This window comes from Thermothelomyces heterothallicus (assembly GCF_042370625.1).
Source record: "Thermothelomyces heterothallicus CBS 202.75 unplaced genomic scaffold P884_scaffold_4, whole genome shotgun sequence".
NCBI lineage: Eukaryota > Fungi > Ascomycota > Sordariomycetes > Sordariales > Chaetomiaceae > Thermothelomyces > Thermothelomyces heterothallicus.
Window position 1 is genome coordinate 734,402 of NW_027192565.1, and position 16,646 is coordinate 751,047.

The 16,646-nt window shown below is 58.4% G+C and overlaps 6 protein-coding genes across 6 annotated transcripts; 2 read left to right on the top strand and 4 right to left on the bottom strand.

Annotated features, from left to right (window-relative positions):
- Positions 1 to 2: 2 nt before the first annotated feature.
- P884DRAFT_237981 (NADP:D-xylose dehydrogenase) lies at positions 3 to 1,795 on the bottom strand. The gene is made up of 3 exons (XM_069440064.1): positions 1,708 to 1,795; positions 1,203 to 1,640; positions 3 to 1,136 (listed from the first exon to the last, which is right to left on the bottom strand). The coding sequence occupies exons 1-3, from the start codon at positions 1,769 to 1,771 to the stop codon at positions 451 to 453; spliced, it is 1,188 nt and encodes a 395-aa protein (XP_069300077.1). The 5' UTR covers positions 1,772 to 1,795; the 3' UTR covers positions 3 to 450.
- A 587-nt stretch (positions 1,796 to 2,382) lies between these two features.
- Positions 2,383 to 4,409, top strand: P884DRAFT_318785 (NADP-dependent oxidoreductase domain-containing protein). The gene is made up of 2 exons (XM_069445344.1): positions 2,383 to 2,943; positions 3,132 to 4,409. The coding sequence occupies exons 1-2, from the start codon at positions 2,728 to 2,730 to the stop codon at positions 3,954 to 3,956; spliced, it is 1,041 nt and encodes a 346-aa protein (XP_069300078.1). The 5' UTR covers positions 2,383 to 2,727; the 3' UTR covers positions 3,957 to 4,409.
- Positions 4,410 to 4,431: 22 nt separating this feature from the next.
- P884DRAFT_275492 (uncharacterized protein) lies at positions 4,432 to 7,266 on the bottom strand (the record flags this gene model as incomplete). Its single annotated transcript, XM_069442848.1, has 6 exons — positions 4,432 to 4,479; positions 4,616 to 5,065; positions 5,201 to 5,396; positions 5,475 to 6,475; positions 6,547 to 7,011; positions 7,105 to 7,266. The coding sequence occupies 6 exons, from the start codon at positions 7,264 to 7,266 to the stop codon at positions 4,432 to 4,434; spliced, it is 2,322 nt and encodes a 773-aa protein (XP_069300079.1).
- Positions 7,267 to 8,697: 1,431 nt separating this feature from the next.
- Positions 8,698 to 9,657, bottom strand: P884DRAFT_275493 (uncharacterized protein; the record flags this gene model as incomplete). The annotated part of the gene is made up of 1 exon (XM_069442849.1): positions 8,698 to 9,657. The coding sequence occupies one exon, from the start codon at positions 9,655 to 9,657 to the stop codon at positions 8,698 to 8,700; it is 960 nt and encodes a 319-aa protein (XP_069300080.1).
- A 2,745-nt stretch (positions 9,658 to 12,402) lies between these two features.
- P884DRAFT_194180 (uncharacterized protein) lies at positions 12,403 to 12,719 on the top strand (the record flags this gene model as incomplete). The annotated part of the gene is made up of 2 exons (XM_069437811.1): positions 12,403 to 12,465; positions 12,558 to 12,719. The coding sequence occupies 2 exons, from the start codon at positions 12,403 to 12,405 to the stop codon at positions 12,717 to 12,719; spliced, it is 225 nt and encodes a 74-aa protein (XP_069300081.1).
- A 1,137-nt stretch (positions 12,720 to 13,856) lies between these two features.
- On the bottom strand, positions 13,857 to 15,494 carry P884DRAFT_318797 (uncharacterized protein). Its single transcript, XM_069445345.1, has 3 exons — positions 14,607 to 15,494; positions 14,143 to 14,514; positions 13,857 to 14,038 (listed from the first exon to the last, which is right to left on the bottom strand). The coding sequence occupies exons 1-3, from the start codon at positions 15,250 to 15,252 to the stop codon at positions 13,989 to 13,991; spliced, it is 1,068 nt and encodes a 355-aa protein (XP_069300082.1). The 5' UTR covers positions 15,253 to 15,494; the 3' UTR covers positions 13,857 to 13,988.
- Positions 15,495 to 16,646: the final 1,152 nt, after the last annotated feature.

Genomic DNA, 16,646 nt, shown 5'->3' on the forward strand with positions numbered 1-16,646 from the left:
ACCTTGCAGCAGGGCGATGAGAAACAAAGGACCCAAGGACCCGGGGGCTGGGCCTGAAGAGGACCGCTCGCCGACTGGTGGTCCGTGTGAGCAAGGGATTGATCTATTTGAAAGTGATCCGGATCCGAGACATTCCGACATCGCAGCCTCGCGGTGCATACACTCTCACAGACCAACAAGGGGGCTAACTATCCTCTCTAGCTCCAACAAATCCCCCGAGTTCAGCAGGGTCCGGGCGAGTTGAAGTGGAAAGTATCCGTACTCGGGCTCCCCTAAGTATTATGTATGTATGTACCTATGTACATACATATATGCCTTATGTGCATGAACAACACCAGCACTGCCGGCAAAACACCACTCTGTCCCGTCGACGACCCCCCCCCCCGGGGACATATCTTCTTACCCTCCCCAGCTCGTCATGATTCACCCGCCCGAGACTGACAGGATCCTTTACCGCTTTCCAGTGTTCAGCGGGCTCTGGGGGTCGTACACGTCGGTCGAGATGACGTCCGGGTAGACAACGTCGCCCTGGCGCAGCGCCTCCTCCATGACCTCCATGATGGCGATGCTCTCGCTCCACGGCAGCGTCGCGCTCTCCTTGCGGCCGTCGCGCAGGCAGCGCGCGCACTCGTCGGCCTCCCAGAACATGCCCTGGCCCCAGCCGTCGCGCTCGGAGTCCTTGGGGATCGGGCAGTCGACCACCTGCACCTCGCCGGCGTCGCCGCCCTTCTTGATGACCCGGTACTGCAGCGGGCAGTAGGCGGGGCCCATGACCTGGATCTCGCCCGTCGAGCCCTGGATGCGGATGGCCGCGCCGCCGCCGTTCTTGCCGTCCGGGTCGCTGGCCACGCGGAGCGACGTGAGCGCGATCCCGTGGCTCTTGTGCTGCGGGAACTGCACGATGATGCTGGTCGTCTCGTCCGCCCCCGTGTGGTACTTGTTGACGGCCGCCACCACGTTGGGCTTCTCCTTCTGCTCCTCTGGCTGGACGTGGTAGAGCGTCTGGAACACCCACGTCAGGGCGTAGATGCCGAGGTCCAGCAGGGCGCCGCCCGCCAGGTCGGGGTTGACCATGCGGTGCGAGTCGGCGAAGTCGACCTTGCCGTCGCCCGAGTCCCTGCCGATCGACAGGTCGGCTGGCGAAGCCGCGAGCGTCAGAGAGATGCCGGTTGACGAGGAGGAAGAGGGGAGCAGGGACTTACCTATGGTGCGGTAGACAGTGCCGATGGCTCCCGACGAGATCAAGTTCCTCACCTGGATGCTGAGAGGGAAGTAGCGGGTCCACACAGCTTCCATGAAGAAGACACCCTTGGAACGGGCCGTCTCTACAAGCTTGCGCGCCTGCGAGGCCGTCACCGTCAGGGCCTTCTCGCAGAGCACGTTCTTGCCGGCCTCGAGGGCGAGCATGGCGTTCTGGAAGTGGTGGCTGTGCGGGGTGGCCACGTAAACAATGTCGACATCGGGATCGGCCACCAGTTCGTGGTACGAGCCGTAGGCCTTGGCGGAGCTCGGGGCCTTGACCTTGCTGAGGAAATCGGCTGCCCTGTCCTTGGAGCTGGACGAGGCGGCGGCCACGACCTCGTGGCGGACGTCTTGCACGCCGCGGACGGCCGGGTTGGTGAGGAGGTCCTTGGTGAAGACTGGAAGCACCCAAGTAAGCAATCGCTTGATCGGGGACAAGGGGCTAACGGGAAAGCCACCACTTACCCTCAGCAATCCAACCCGTGGCCATGATACCCCACCTCACCGTGTACGCAGTTGACGACGCCATGGCTGTTGTCTTAAGGTGCGGAGGACTCGACGCGTTGATTACAGCGAGCAGAACCGGGCTCGACAACAGAGAGGAGCGAGGCGAACCTATTTATTACGAGCGAGACCGCTGTTCGCGTCGGCGGATATTTTGTCAACGTGTCGGCGCTTGTGCTCTTAAGACCGAGTGCGGAGCAGGTCGTTATCGGCGCGCTCCCCTCCCCTCCCCTCTTCTCCTCCATCGATGGGTCTCATGGCGGGGCAATGACGGCGTTGCGGGTAATTAGCCGGAACTATCTCGACAGAACCGGGACGGCGGGTGCAGCCGCTGGGCCCTTTATGAAGAGCTCTCCGCGCTCGAAGCAGCTGTGACGGCCCACTGAAGCGGGTCATGGCGAATCAAAGGGCATCCATCGATAGACTGCTGCTTTGGAACTTTGCTGGGAACCGCGGGGGGGGCTTCCCCGGGCGAAATTGGGGTCGTTGCAGGGATCTGACGACGTCGCTCGATCCGCATCGTACAGGGGGGGTCATCGATGGCCTTGATGGCATTGGAGATGGAATATGCACAATGCGCTTGACAAAGATCTGCAAGAAGGGAAAGAAGCAGCTTTGTAGGTGTTACACATGTGCGGAACAACATGCCTACATGTTCAGTTTTGGTAGCCTCTGTATTGCTGTTACTCATTAACTCTAACAGTTTCCCACGCACACACCCTCAGGGTAGGTAGCCCCTCATTGGCAGCACAGCTTCAAGCTGGCCCTCACCCCACCAACACCACCGGCATCCAGCAGCTTCAATGTCTGGCGTACTTTCAGGCCAGACAAAGTGCCGGTCATTGGTAATTCCAACAAGGCTTTCAAACCTCATCTCGTACAACACTCCATCTCAAGGCCGACAAAGTCAACTCGGCCAGTTCTTCGCTATTCCTTACAGTACTAGCGAGTTCCTCTCCTCCCCCGCGAATCAACAACACCATGACAATCCCTCAGTCGACGGCGGAGATGCCCGCCATGATGTACGGTACCGCATGGAAGAAAGAACGCACCGCCGAACTCGTCTACCAGGCCATCAAGGCCGGCTTCCGGGGTATTGACACGGCTGCCATGAAGAGACACTATGACGAAGCCGGTACGGGCGAAGGCATCCGCCGTGCAATCAGAGAGGGCATCTGTACCCGCAAGGACCTCTTTGTATCTCCTCCCTTTCCTCTTCCTTCCATAACCCGCCGTCTCCTTTTTTTTTCTCCAGCCCATTTGCATTCTGACATTCGTTAAGGTGCCTGAATAGGGCACAGCCTCATCAGGTTCCCACCATGTTTTACATAACTTTAGCTAACTTCGAGATACCTGACTGGCTTCTTCTCCTTCTTCTACTCTAGATCCAGACAAAGTTCACCCCGGTAGACAACACCTCCGCATACTCTCCAGCAGACCCGATTCCCGCCCAGATCCACGCCTCAATCACCTCCTCTCTGGCCAACCTCTTTCCCACGGACCCATCAGACCGTACCAACGGCAGCGGCGGTGACGGCGGAAAACCCTACCTCGACGCCCTCATCCTCCACTCGCCCTTCCCCACCACGCAGCAGACCCTCGAGGCCTGGAACGCCCTGCAAGCCTACCTCCCCGCCGCCCCGCGAGACTCCTCCTCCTCCTCCTCCTCCGGTCCCCCCCGAGGCCAGGCCCCGGACGACCCCCGCGCTGGCACGATCCTGCGCCTCGGCATCTCCAACGTCACCCTCCCCGTCTTGCGCGCGCTGGCCTCCGCGGCGGAGGCGGGGGGGGGCGCGGTGCTGCCGCAGATCGTGCAGAACCGCTTCCGCGCGGCCGAGCGCGCGTGGGACGCCGACGTGCGCGCGTGGTGCGCCGAGCGGGCGGTCTCGTACCAGGCCTTCTGGACGCTGACGGCCAACGGGGCGGTCTGGCAGCAGCGCGCCGGCTTCGTCGCCGACGTGGCGCGCGGCGCCGGCGTGTCGCCCGCCGGGGCCTGGTACGCGCTGCTGATGCTGGCCGCCGGGCTGGTGGTGCTCAACGGGACCACGGACCCGGCCCACATGAGGGAGGATCTCGAGGTGCTCGGGCGCGTCCGCAGGTGGAGGGAGACGGCCGAGGGGAGAGAGGTCTGGGGGAGGTGCGCGACGGAGTTTGGGCGGCTCGTCGGAGGAGGTGTGACTGTGGTCGACCAAGAAGGGAACGAGTCCTGAGTGTGTGGGGTGAAAGTGGTCGTCGCCGTTAACAGAAGCAGATGACGAAATGATGTATGGTGATGAAAAGGTTTTGTAATGGGAAAACCATCATGACCGCGGCGGGTAAGGCGCGAGTTTTGATGGCCGGATTGGGCGGGGTCGAGTATTTACCACATGATATATGGTAGTAGGTATTAGCTGCTAGGTGCTGCAGTTCACCTCCAGCAATGAACGAAAGAAGAAGAAAGATGCAGTGCCAACCAATCCCCGATGCTAAAAGTTCACAAACGCCGTCTCGCTGGCCCGACGAGACAGCAATGCCGGGATGGAGCCAAGAGCCGAAGCAGCTCTTCTGCCCCAAATGTCGCCGCCCACGAGCGACGGATGATCGATGATTCCCTTCGCTCAGCGATGCACAACAACCTCGCCCCAAGCACTCTCGCGCCGTGATGATGCGACCAGCCCAACTCCCTCTCCTCCTTTTTTTTTATTATCAGTATCCCTCCATTTTCAACTTCCCCCTCAACCCACCAGCTTCGTCCTATTCATTGACCGCCGTCAGTAACACATTCCATCATATATATAGAGAGAGAGTGTGCGTGTGTGTGTGAGAGAGAGAGAGAGAGGAAACTAAAAGAAGGAAAACGGGGGGGAAATAAAACAAAAAGGAAACATACCTCGGCTTTCCTCTTCCCCAACAGCCCGGATCCCGAACCCGAACCCGAGCCGGGGCCGCCTTCCGACAACGGCATGACGCCGTACCCGTACGCCTCGCGATGGCAGCTCGCGTGGAAGACGCGGTCCCCGACCCGGACCGCGTCCGTCCACACCCACTCCTGCGCCTCGTCCAGCCACTTCATCTCGAACTTCTCCTGGCAGATCGGACACGCGCTGTTGACGCGGGACGAGTCCTCGGGCACGGCGAGGTACGGGATCCGAGAGGCGGCGGAGGCGCCCGCCGCGGAGGAGCCGCCTTGCCGCTTGGTGTTGATCGTCGTGTGGTGGAGGGCGGGCGATGCGGAAGAGGAGTGGTGCCGGTCGTCCGAGGAGTAGTAGTAGTAGGAGGACGAGGCATCCTGCGGGTGGGCATAGTCCGCGTCGATGGCTTCGCGGGACCGGATCCAGTCCTGTTGTTCCGCCCCAGGCCGAAGAAAAAAGAGAAGCAGTCACTGTCAATGATGATGACTCGAGAAGAAAAAAAGAAAGAAGGAAAGAAAGAAAGGCGGAGGGGGAGGAGGGTCTGGAGTAGGGGTTGTACGTACCGTCTCGTCGACATACCAGCTGCGATGCTGCCCGCGCTTCTCGGCGTCGTTCATGCGCTGGTGGACGCGGAAATGCCAATCCATGTGTGCCGTTTTCTTGCGACGCCCTTCGTCGTCCGTCTTGAAGCGGCGGCCGCATTGAGTGCAGGGCGGACCGAGGTTTTCGTGGAGTTGCGCGATCAGATGTGGGCGGAAGCTGGCACGTTCAATGTTTAGCCTCGCGCTCCTTCTCTCAGGGGGGAGGGGCCGAGATAAAAGAGGGTCGAATACTCACGTCTTCAACGAAGCAGTGGTGAGCTGGGGGTTGCCAGTCGGCGTGGACGAGACGCCGGCAAGGGACTGGTGACCGCCCGATCCCAGACCGGGCGGCACGGGAGTCGCCGGAGCGGGAGTTGGTGTGCCGCCGGGTTTGAGAAGACCGGACTGTCTCAACAAGGCTAGCAGCGCTGACGGGTCTGTCGGAAGAGGAGCAGCAGCAGGAGGAGCGGGAGCGGGAGCGGGAGCGGGAGCAACAGTGGCTGCGGATGTGGGTGGTTCGGTAGTAGACCCATGCGAAGGCGGCGGCCGCAACGCTGCCGCTATCGCTGCCGCCGCCGCCGGTCCGATGGCCGGGCTAGGGGCTGCCGGGGGAGGAGGCTGTGGTGTGGGAGTCTGTTGAGGCGTGGTCGACTTCCGCGCGGCTTCTGACAAGAGTGTTGCCAGGGCGCCTTGCCCGAAGATCGAATCGATTGACAGGCCCCCGCTCAGAGCCGGAGGAGCCGGAGGAGCCGGCGCAGCGGATGAAGGACGCGCCAGAGCCGCGGCGACCGCCGCTGCAGCTGTCGAGGGCACTGGCGTCGGCTGCTGAGACACAGCCGGCGGTGTTGGAGTGCTGGTGTACGAAACTCTTGGATACGCGGTGTTGGGCGCGGTCACACCGCTCCCAGCAGGGCCGGCCGTGGCCGGCGGCTGCGGGCGTATTTTTACAGCAAGTTCAGCAACTCGATCTCTAATGATCATCAACTGATCCTGAGGCATGTCTTGGCTCTGGATTATTGTTTGCAAGTCCAGCAACGCCTTCAGTCTGGTCTGTTTACTAGTATCAAGTGGATTCTGTGCAAATTCCGCCCTTTCCGCAATGATCAGCTGCTGGATATCATCTTTCAACTTGTCTATGCTTATCCCTGGTTGCGGAGTGCCATAGACTGACCCCGCCGCCGGAGGCTGGTAAGGGGGATAAGGCCCGGCAGACGGAGCAGGCTGCGGTGTTGCACGGTGAGGGATCGCACTTGGATTCTGGATGGCGCCGTTAGCAGGCAGGAACGAAACGACTCAAAACAAAAAAAAAAAAAAAGGCCCGAGCTTACGCCTCCTGGATGCATCGGATACGGCTGCGGCGCCGCGTCTGGCCGATGTCCGTTGGAACCTGGATAAGGGGGTTGCTGCGGGGGTGGAAACGACCTCGCAGTGGGAGGTGTCGGCGTGTCTCGGCTCGGGGGGGCCGGCCGGCCGCGCATGAGCTGCTGCTGGCCCTGGTAGCTGTTTTGCTGGGCGGCATAAGCGGCGTTCCGGGCCGCCATCAGAGCGTTCTCGATCGGCCGGACCTGCTCGAGGGGGAAGACCGGCTTGGTCGATAGGGAGCCCGGCACCGGTTCCTTCCATGTCTTGAGCATCTCGTCCATCTTTCGCCTTGTTGCGTTGTCCACCTTGGTGTAGGCGCCCATGAAGATGGAATAGAGCTTCGGGCCGAAATAGAGCGCGTAAGGCGTTGGGACATTCTTGACGACGGAATCGAGGACGTACAGCGCCGGTAGGGTCCGTGTGGGAGGCGCCTTGTGCAAAAACATTAGCTTCTGCCGTACGGGGCGCATGACCACCACGAGCACGCAGTTTGTTTCACAGCAGCGGCAGCGGCAGCGGCATACCTTTTTGATGTGGCTCGCCAGCACCTCGGCAATAGCGAAGCCGTGACTTGCGTTCTCTCGCGCGATGTTGGTCAATGTCGCGATCTCGATACGAGAGTTAACCGTGAGATCTTCCAGGGCTTGCCGATAATCCTCGGCCACGTCGGCCGCTTCGTCTGCCATGATGGAGATGCCGAGGAACCAGTAAGGATAAGGCCGAGCGATCAGACAACAACGAGCAGGTGACGCCAATCGAGAGATACCAAAACAGATGCTGCGTGAAGCGCGGCGCAAGAAGAAGTTCCCCCGACAATTCCAGTCACGAGCAACGCCAGCGTGGTTCTCAGGTGTGTGCCCTAATTCGGATGATGGCAAGAACAGACGGAAAAGCAGCTATTATCTCCCTCTGCGAAGCGAGGCCGACCCAGCACCCAGGATCTTCCTGCAGGACCCTTCCACAGCGCAACCAGCCCAACCGCCCGTTTCTGGACACAACGCCCGAATCACGATGCTCACACCATCCACAGCGGCTCCTCTACAATGGCGGGCAAAGAGAGGAGAACAGCAATGAGCGAGGCGCAAGAAGAAGCGTAACGATGATGCGGGTGACGGCTGCGAGAAGAACAGGGGCCCAGGGCAGGAGATGTACGCCGTGGTTCGGCAGGCGTGGTGCGAGTTCTCGGCCTGCTTCGACCCAGATAAGGCGGTGTCACGCGGGAAACTTTTAAGGTCGAAGGGCTGCGTAAGGTCGTTGAATTTAGATCCTCATGTAAGAGTCAGCTTATTAAGTTGCCGGCGGCGGGAGCAGGTAAGGTGCATGCCCCAGTTGATCGACGGGACCGAGTTTTGCTCAGGTGAGCGAACGGCTGCAGGAAAGAGCGCGGCTTGCCACAAAGAACGGGGCCAGGCCACTCAGGAAAATCAGGCGCACGGGCCACACGACGCCCATCCCTCGGTTGGCGTTGAGATACATCCCGGTCACAGAAGGGCCTTCTTTTTTTTTTTTTTTTTTTTTTTTTTGCCTTGGAAAGAATCTACCATTTTCACGACTTGGCCTACTTCTCGAAGTGTCCAGGTGTTTTGTAGCGTGGCATATCACAATGCTTGGACTATCGATTTAATCTTGATCTGCTTCTGCTAGAGACCGTTATCGCTAATAACAGTTGCGCATGTGATTATCCCGAATATCTGTTTGTGCCACAAACACCACCAGCACGACGGCGACCCTGAATAGCGACCTTAAGAGCTCAGGTTTGTAATGCATCTCTATTTCCCCGCGTCCTCGTGATTAATCCCGGGTATTAAGCTCCATTGCTCCTCCCTTCTTTCTTAGGCATTGAAAATAAACGAATCAAGATCAGCGAGTATACATCATGAAGTAACAGATCATTTAACCCAAACACCGCGACGCCTTTTGTCGATCGGCTGCGCCTCCAGAGTCTTTCGTCATGTGCCATGTGAATGTGTCCTCGGGGGGCAGGCAGCAGCATTTCGACTGTCCCCGGCCTACTAAGAAATGAAAGTCTGGAAGAGGTGGGGAAGATGTGTGTGTCTTCTTTTTTCCCTTTCATGTTTTTTTTGTCTGTCGCCTACGACGAGCAACTGGAGCGGTGCTCAGAACCGATCCATATGCGCCGCGCTGTACTTGCTATACCGGCTCTCGCCCGTGTAGGCGGGATGCAAGGCAGTGGGCGGCCGCTGGAGGCCCGGGACGACGGGGCTGCCGCGATCACCGCCGTCCGCTCCGTGGCCGGAGGAGCCGTGGCTGGAGTGGCCGCGATTGACGAGGTCGTCGTCCACTACTAGGTATTGCGGCAGGATGGGCTTGCTGATGTGGACGCGCGAGATGCGCGACTTGCGGAAGTTGAAGTTGAGAGGGTTGAGGACGCGCGTCAGGCGCCGGACGGCCGACGACGGCTCCGCCGCCTCTTCCTCCTTGGACCAGCTCCGGCCTGACCAGTTGTCGCGGTGAGGCGGGGAATAGTGCGAGGCGAAGCTGTGCTCGATGTCGTCGCTCTTGTTGGCGGCGTGCTGCACGGCAAGCTTGCCGTGGGTGCGGATCTGGCGCGAGGTGACGATAACCTTCTCCCCGCGCGGCCCTTCAAAGGAGGTGCGGAAGATGACGGAGGCGCAGATGTTGAAGAAACCGAAAGTGACCGACAGGATGGAAGCAGCGAGTATAGCGCGCCACCAGTCCAGCCCGAGTGTCTCGACTGTGTACGCCGGCTTCCAGGCCTCGCCCAGGATCTCGAAGCCGATGAACACCATGCCCCAACCAAGCCAGGCGAGAGAGTGGTCAGGGCCCAGCACCGGCCAGTTCCTCTCGTAATATCTCTTGAACCCTTTCCACGGCACCGGCAGCTCCGAGGCGAAGAGGAACGCGGCGAGGAGGAAGACGAAAACGTGAGTCATCATGTCGAAGAAGAAGAAGTGATGGTTAATACCCGAGAGAACGGGCATGGCCAGACTGGCCAGCATGACGGCAGCCAGGCCGATCATGTTGAAGGCGCGCAGGACGTTGAGGAGGACGTGTCCGGCGCCCAGGAGCTTCGAGTCCTGCCCGAGGGTGAACATATTGGATGGACGTCTAACTGGATGCCTGTCAGCCCTTGCCCGCTTGCCAGCGGTGCCTTTTTGTGTCCTCCTTGCGAGCCTCGCTCGAGGAATTGATCTCGCTTGTGGTGCGGTGGAGGTTGGTCTCGGCGTTCCGTGTGCGATGGGTATACGACTGGATGCCTCCGCCTCGGTATATGTAATCAGTGGCCGACTAGCCAGCGGCATCCCGGGAGCCCGTGTATGCCTTTGGGCAGTCTCTAGCCGTGATGGTAGAGACGACGGTGGCTGTACTGGCCACCCTGGTCGTTTGCCGAGGCGGGCTCCGTCAGGCTCCGGCTGTGGCGGCGTTAGGGACCGTGGTGTTGGTTCCCTAGATGGCCCAGGGGTTGCTGAACGGGCTGGAAGAGAGGGTTCCCATCGCATTGGAGAGCCTGGAGCGTCCTCGTACACCGACACTATCGAATCGTGCCCGGGAGGACGCCCAGAACTATCCGAGAGTGAAGAGACCTCGGAACGCACCGTTGATCGCCGCGCCATCTCGGGAGAACAGGTTGCCATAACCGGCGACAATTTTTGCGACTTGATCGCGCCGGATTGCAGGAAGGGGCAGTTCCAAGATGCATTGCCTCGTGGGAGCGGCGCTCGGGAAGGGTGGCAGATGACTAAGTCTAAATACTTACAGAGAGTGTATATGCTCCGGATCAAGCGACTGCCTGCAGTTCTTCAGATGCTCGGAATGATGGAGTGGATCTGCTGGCAGATACACGCGCGGCTGTAAATCGAGATGATGTTTCGGGAAAGAAGAAGAAGAGAGAAGAGTTACGATCAAGACAACATGAGGCGTGACGGTCTAGGCCGGGTAGTAGTAAGAAAAGGAGAGGGGAAAAAGAGAGTCGACAATTGGGTCAATAGGGAAGCACTCTCATTGTCCGACTGTTTGGGGCAGACAATAGGGGCCAGACAAAGGTGAACAGTCCAAACAGGAGCGCGGGTTGCCTTCAACGGTGGCGAGCAGTCTTTTAACAATAAGAACAGCTGCCACTGTCACGGCTGCTAACGCTGGATAAAGAGGAGAGCAGATGACGGGTGAATATGCGCAGGGGTTCAGTGGGTAAAGAAGTGGCCCGCGGCAGTTCCCTCCATGGATGTTTCACATTAAGCAGAACTGTTTCTTGCTCTTCTGGCCAATGAAGCCATAGGCGCTGCTCTGGTTCGGGGGGAGACATCATCTACTGTGTAGATTTGCCCACACTATTCATGAAGGGATGGAGGAGACAGGGGCCAACGCGGGTAGCCGAGCAAAGCACCTGGCTAGCCATACTGCGGAATGTATGTAAAGCGTTCGCAGCAGATACCTCGGACGGCTGCATTGCCTCGGCGGCATGCCGCCGTGTCAGGCACGGGGAGCAGGGTTGTCTGATCCGGGGCGGTATGCGGCGATCTGGAGCCCGCGCCATCCCACGCGGAGTCAGTGGATGCCCCGCTAGCAGCGCATCGCGCGACTTGTCGATCGCTGTTGTCCAATGGTTTAGGACGGCTCCGTGGACTCTAAGGCGAAAATGGTTGCCGCCTTAATTGTAGATAAGATGCTGGGTTGGAGGCGCGGGCCGTGGCTTTTCAAATCCATGCTTGCGCGATGCATCGATTGGCTGGGAGCGAGCCAAGCTTGTTTCAGACCTTACTACACAGTACGAAGTAGTTACATTAGTTACACTACACACTAACTTTGGGCAGCATCTTCGGGGTATCGCATTTTCCAGAATCGAACTCGCAGTTTGTGGAAAATCAGGTACGAAAAGAATGGAAAGTGAAATAATGCAAAGGGGAAGCAATACGTAAGAATTGATAGCCTGGTGGACCTGAATGCCAATGTCAGGCGCGTGAGAGAATATAGGTGGTAACTGCCTAAACTTGCCAGTCCCTTTAGATCACCAAAGTTTGGGCGAACGAGAGAAGAGTGGGGCAGGTTCTCCACTGGTAGGACTTGGGTTGCTCAGTTTGCACATATATAAAGAACACATAAACTCGTTGCTCTCAGGCACGCTGACTTTCATAGTCCTGTGGTGTTCTGATTTGTCACGTCGATACTCACGTGCGTGGTTGAAACAGTTAAATAGAAGGGTGGTAGTAGGGTCAATCGATCCTCCTAAGCGTATTAACATGGCGCTTATGGTGTCTGTCCACGTAGTGGACCGTCAAGTTCCAGTCAATGAAGAATTGATGATTTCCCTTTCTGCTAAACGCGACACCCCGGACTTCCATCTTAACCATTGGATAGGTACGAAGCACCAAAGAACCAGGTATTGTTACAGTTGACGCCGGCAAATGTTTGCCCTGACGCGGAAGTGCAGTGTTCCGCGCGTCTACAGAGTGCGTACAGTAATCCATGCACGATCAGGTCCTGTAAGTACAAAGAAGGAAAGCCGGAGCAATGATTGGGCACGATTTACGGATTAGTTATCTTTAGAAGGATGAGTTCATGCGTTGCTTGGCGTCCGTGAGACCAGTCAGTGGAAGCGCCCAGAACTCCCGAGAGCGGGGCGGAGCACAAGCCTCGTCCGACGCCAACTGCCAGCAAGTGGCTGCGAGGCAGCCTTCCCATTCTTCCTCCCTCGCGGCCGTCAAATTCCATTCACCGACTCGCCTCTCTGCCTCCGCAGCGAACCGAGAACACATAGGACGCAACCGCTTAGCGCGAAGCTCTCTCGGGTACCGTACTGAACCTCTCCTAGCGCTCCTCCGAGTCCACTTCTCATCGCCAAAATGTCCCGCGGAAACCAGCGCGAAAAGGCCCGCGAGGCCAACCTCAAGAAACAAGCAGCCATTGTACGCCCACGCTGAAGATCCTTTGGTTCCCCAAACCGAGCATACCCGACATAGGCCAGGACTGTTTTTGACGAGCCATGTCTTGAATACAGAAAAAAGGGCATGGTATGAGCGGCAGCGAGCTGGCCAAGGCAAAGGAGATTGCGGCGCAGAAGATGCGCGAGAAGCAGGCTGCCGGTATGCCGACCCGTCACCCGCGAAACTCACGCCGAGTCTATCTACTCTCGCCATGTCTACCGACTAGGCCACACTAACCTTACTTCTCCAGCCGACGCGAGGAAAGCCGCCGAGGCCGCCGCCAACGCCAAGAAGAAATAAATGCACCACCCAACCCTTACGGAATGACCGCAACGACATCTTTACCACGACACGTACAGCCACCGGCATGAGAGCATCTTTTGATTTGAGGCGAACCATGAACCACATGGGGGAGTTTGCTTCGGCGTTAGACAGGAAAGGAATATCCACATTTCTTTGATCGTGCTTATTTTTGGGAACCGAGAGGCCAGATGCAGCCGCACATGCATTCACCTGGCCCTTTTCTTTTTCTTTTTTTTTCCTTTGGTTTACTCGGTGGTGGTGTAGACGGAGACGGAACCGTGCCGCGCTATGTCGGTGGGGCTGATGTTGGATCTGCTTCTTGACTGACATGAGGCGCGACGGTTTTGGGGGAGGACCACTTCCACCTTCTCTCTTTCTCCCTCCCTTCCTGCATATTCCGTTTCTGTCAGTCAGTCAGTCAGTCAGTCAGTCGCCTTGACCAGCATCATTGTGGTTAGCGCTACTCTGAACTACTTGGTTGACGCTTCTCACCAACCTCCACGAGACGCTACTGCAACTCTCTGCCACGAGTTGATCATGTATGAGCTGAAGAGGTTTTAGCCATACCGGGCAGCGACAAGGCGCGCTGCCACCACTCGGACTACATCCATCCACGCTGGTAACCTCCATTTCCTTGGGAGGTGGCACCGAATTACGGACAAAGCAATCGCCTAACTCGTACTCCTACCCCTGAAATGACTAGTTACTGGAGCGGCGAGAAACACGCGGGAGAGAGTAGGGACGGCCGGTGCGTGCATACCTCAAGGAGTCTATCACCACGTCAAAGCGTTTCAAGATGCATCTTCATTGCATGCCAATGGAGGCGGGAGAAAGGAGTCAACGCTGGGCCAAGTTCCCTAAATGTTCCTCGATCTCACACGAACATCTCACTGCAGCTCGAGAAGGAGATTGATTCCACCAAAAACGTCGTGTATTAATATTTGAGCATCCGGAAAATACGAGCCAGCCATATACCTCTCTGCTCCGACAACTCCCAGGTCGAGCGGCAGCATGAGACAATACAGGGGAAATTGACAGCCAAGAAAAAGGAGACAAAGTCTACAGATGAATGGTATTTCCGCCTCCCACCACCATCGCCACCGCCACCAGCAATAGCAGCAGCCCGCCAGAAAACCAACCGCCGCCAGCGGTCAAAAGAAGAGTCATTGCTTCATAACCTTGATGCTTAGAAGCTAGCCTTTTTATACCCTACGAGCAGCGGCAGGGACCATGGCCATGGGGAGGGCGCCTACTTGGTTATATCTCTGATTAGCACACGCACCACATGATACCCTAGCCCATCGGGAGGGTGGGGGGAGAAGAGGGGTGGTGGAAAAGAAAGAAAAAAAGACTTACCGCCATAGCCGCCAAAGCTATCCCTTCCCTGCACCGCCTGGTTCGGGAAGCCACCGAAGCTGCACTGCACGGCGCAGACGCAGGACCCGTCGGGCGCGACGGTGCCCGTGCCGGTCTGGACGGAGCCGGCGGCGTCGGTGGCCGTCGGGGCGGGCGGGGCGGTGACGGAGGCGGAGGCCGAGGACTCGACGGCGCCGCCGGTGCCGGCGTTGGGGTCGGTCGGGGGCGGGTTGCCGGTGATGGCGCCGCCGGCGCCGTTGCCGGCCTGCTGGATCGCGTTGGCCTGGAACTGGGCGTGCGTCTTCTCGGCCGTCGGGTTGATGCTGAAGACCATGCCCTTGCCGCAGTGGCCTTTCTGACGGCAGTAGAACCCTGTGGTTGGCACGATTCTGGTTAGCTTGAGCAGCTTCTTTTAAAAAGAAAACAATCGCGCGCGCCCCCGGGGGGGGGGGTTGAGAGCGTACAGAGAGGAGTGTCAACCATGACCTGCATCGCAACCTGCGGCGGAGGGTTGACGGTGTTGTTGGCGTTGGCCTGAAACCCGGAGTCCATGCCTCCCGCGAGAGGCTCGCATGGCTTGTCGAAAGCGGACTGGGTGGCCGTGTGGTTCTGGCTGAGGAAGGTGAAGATGACGGTGTCGCCGACCGCGGGATGCAGTTCCTGAGGAGTGAAGACGAGGCCCGCAGGGCCGCCGACCGTCACGGTGTGAGTGGCACCACCGGCGACGACGGTAGTTGAGGGAGGGGCGGCAACGGTGGTCGAGCCGGCCACGTCGGTGATAACGGCAGGAGGAGCAGTAGCGGTGGCGTCGGCGGCCACGGTTTTCGTGACGGTGACTGTCGAGGCTGAGCCGATGACGGTCGTTGCGGCACCGCCGCCGAGGTTGACCCAAAGGAAGTTGATGGCTTGGCCGGAGCCACGGTGGAGGCCGATGAGGCCGGCAAGCTCCTCGAGCTGTGCCTCAGAGGCCGGGACGCTATCCTTGCTAGCAGCGTCCACGACCTGGATGTTGTGGCCGTTCCGCCGGACGGGATACGCGTTGTGAATCGCCTTGCCCAGCGCCAAGGGCACCATGCCCAATACCACTGCCGTTGCTGCAGAGAACTTCATTTTGCCTCCTTTATTCTGTATCGACCTTCGTAAATGTCGGTCGTGTCTCTCTCGAGTGGCCCCGAACGCTGAAAGATATATATGACTGAGATATATGACGGGGAAATAGTCGAATAATCCGGATGCCAAAGCGAGTCCCTGCTCGTCGTGGAGAAGTGAAAGATGTAGGGAGGAAGAAAAAAGAACGGATCAACCAAAGGAGTGAACACACGCAGAGAAAGGCAACGGTGGAACGAGGGGGTTGAGAAGAAAAAGAAACAGACTTCTGCAGTAGCCACCCGAAAGGGGGGCCCGTCAGCGCTTATATCGCAGCATGATGATCTCCGAGCACGACGTCCCCGGGCTGTGAACTCGACAAAAGATCCCCGTATGCCAAGGGCAGGTAGGGGACAAGCCCTGAAAGTTCGAAACAGCCGGAGAAGCATCAGCGTGGTAGTAGACTACCCCTGTCACATCCACGCCCGTACGGAGTGTACGGAAGTTCCCTATAGACACTGCACAAACGTTTGGGAGGGATCGGGAACAGACAGGGCCGCCACACCTGCAAGGCGATACGTGCGGAGCGTCGGTAAAGGAGACGACCTTGCCCGGGGGGCTGCTAGCAGCAAGGAGGTCTGCTGCGACACGATCGTCTCAGGATGGTGTTTGACATGTTGCCAAGCTCGGAGTGCACGGGCTGTTTGAGATGGGACGAAGAAACCGTAGCAGGGGCTGTGCACCCCCGGTCCCGAGCCCGAAGGCGGCTCTACGGAGTATTGACTCGAGTTTTCGCAGACAAGCAAACGGATGAGCGAAATTCCAAGTGTACTCTGTGTAGGGTACATACAGCGCAGGAAAGGGGGGGGGGGGGCGGCGCGGTCAAGAAGGGATTTGGCCGCGCTGTTGCAGCGTCGTTTGTGGTCTTTTTTTTTTCTTTTTTTTTTTTTTTGAACTCGGCGCAATTGAGCGTTTACAAGTCCATGCGGCCGTCGTGGAAGCCCAAGAACGCTGCTTAATTCCCAAGCAACGGCATCCATTCTGAAGAGTCAACCCCTGGACATGATGTGGTAATCAACCCTCGCGGTTATGTCGCCTTTCAAGAAGTGAGGTTTACTCCACTGCACTGCGCGTCGTCCTGAGTTAAAGCCGCTCGGCCGGCCAAGTTGGAATGGGATGGGCCCCGAAAGTTCTGATGAGCCTCGGCGTAGATCCTACTGCTAGCGAGGTTAAACGATCCTACTCTGTCCAGGACATACACAACTTCGTCAGCTTTCATCAAGCAACCGGACACAATAGGTACCTTGGTTGGAGGCCGCCAACGGCAACTACACATCCCAGTGCCACCTTCGAGTGCGCCCGAGTGCACGTGGACACTACACGTGTAGATGTCCTTCCGGGGCACTGCAATCCAATCA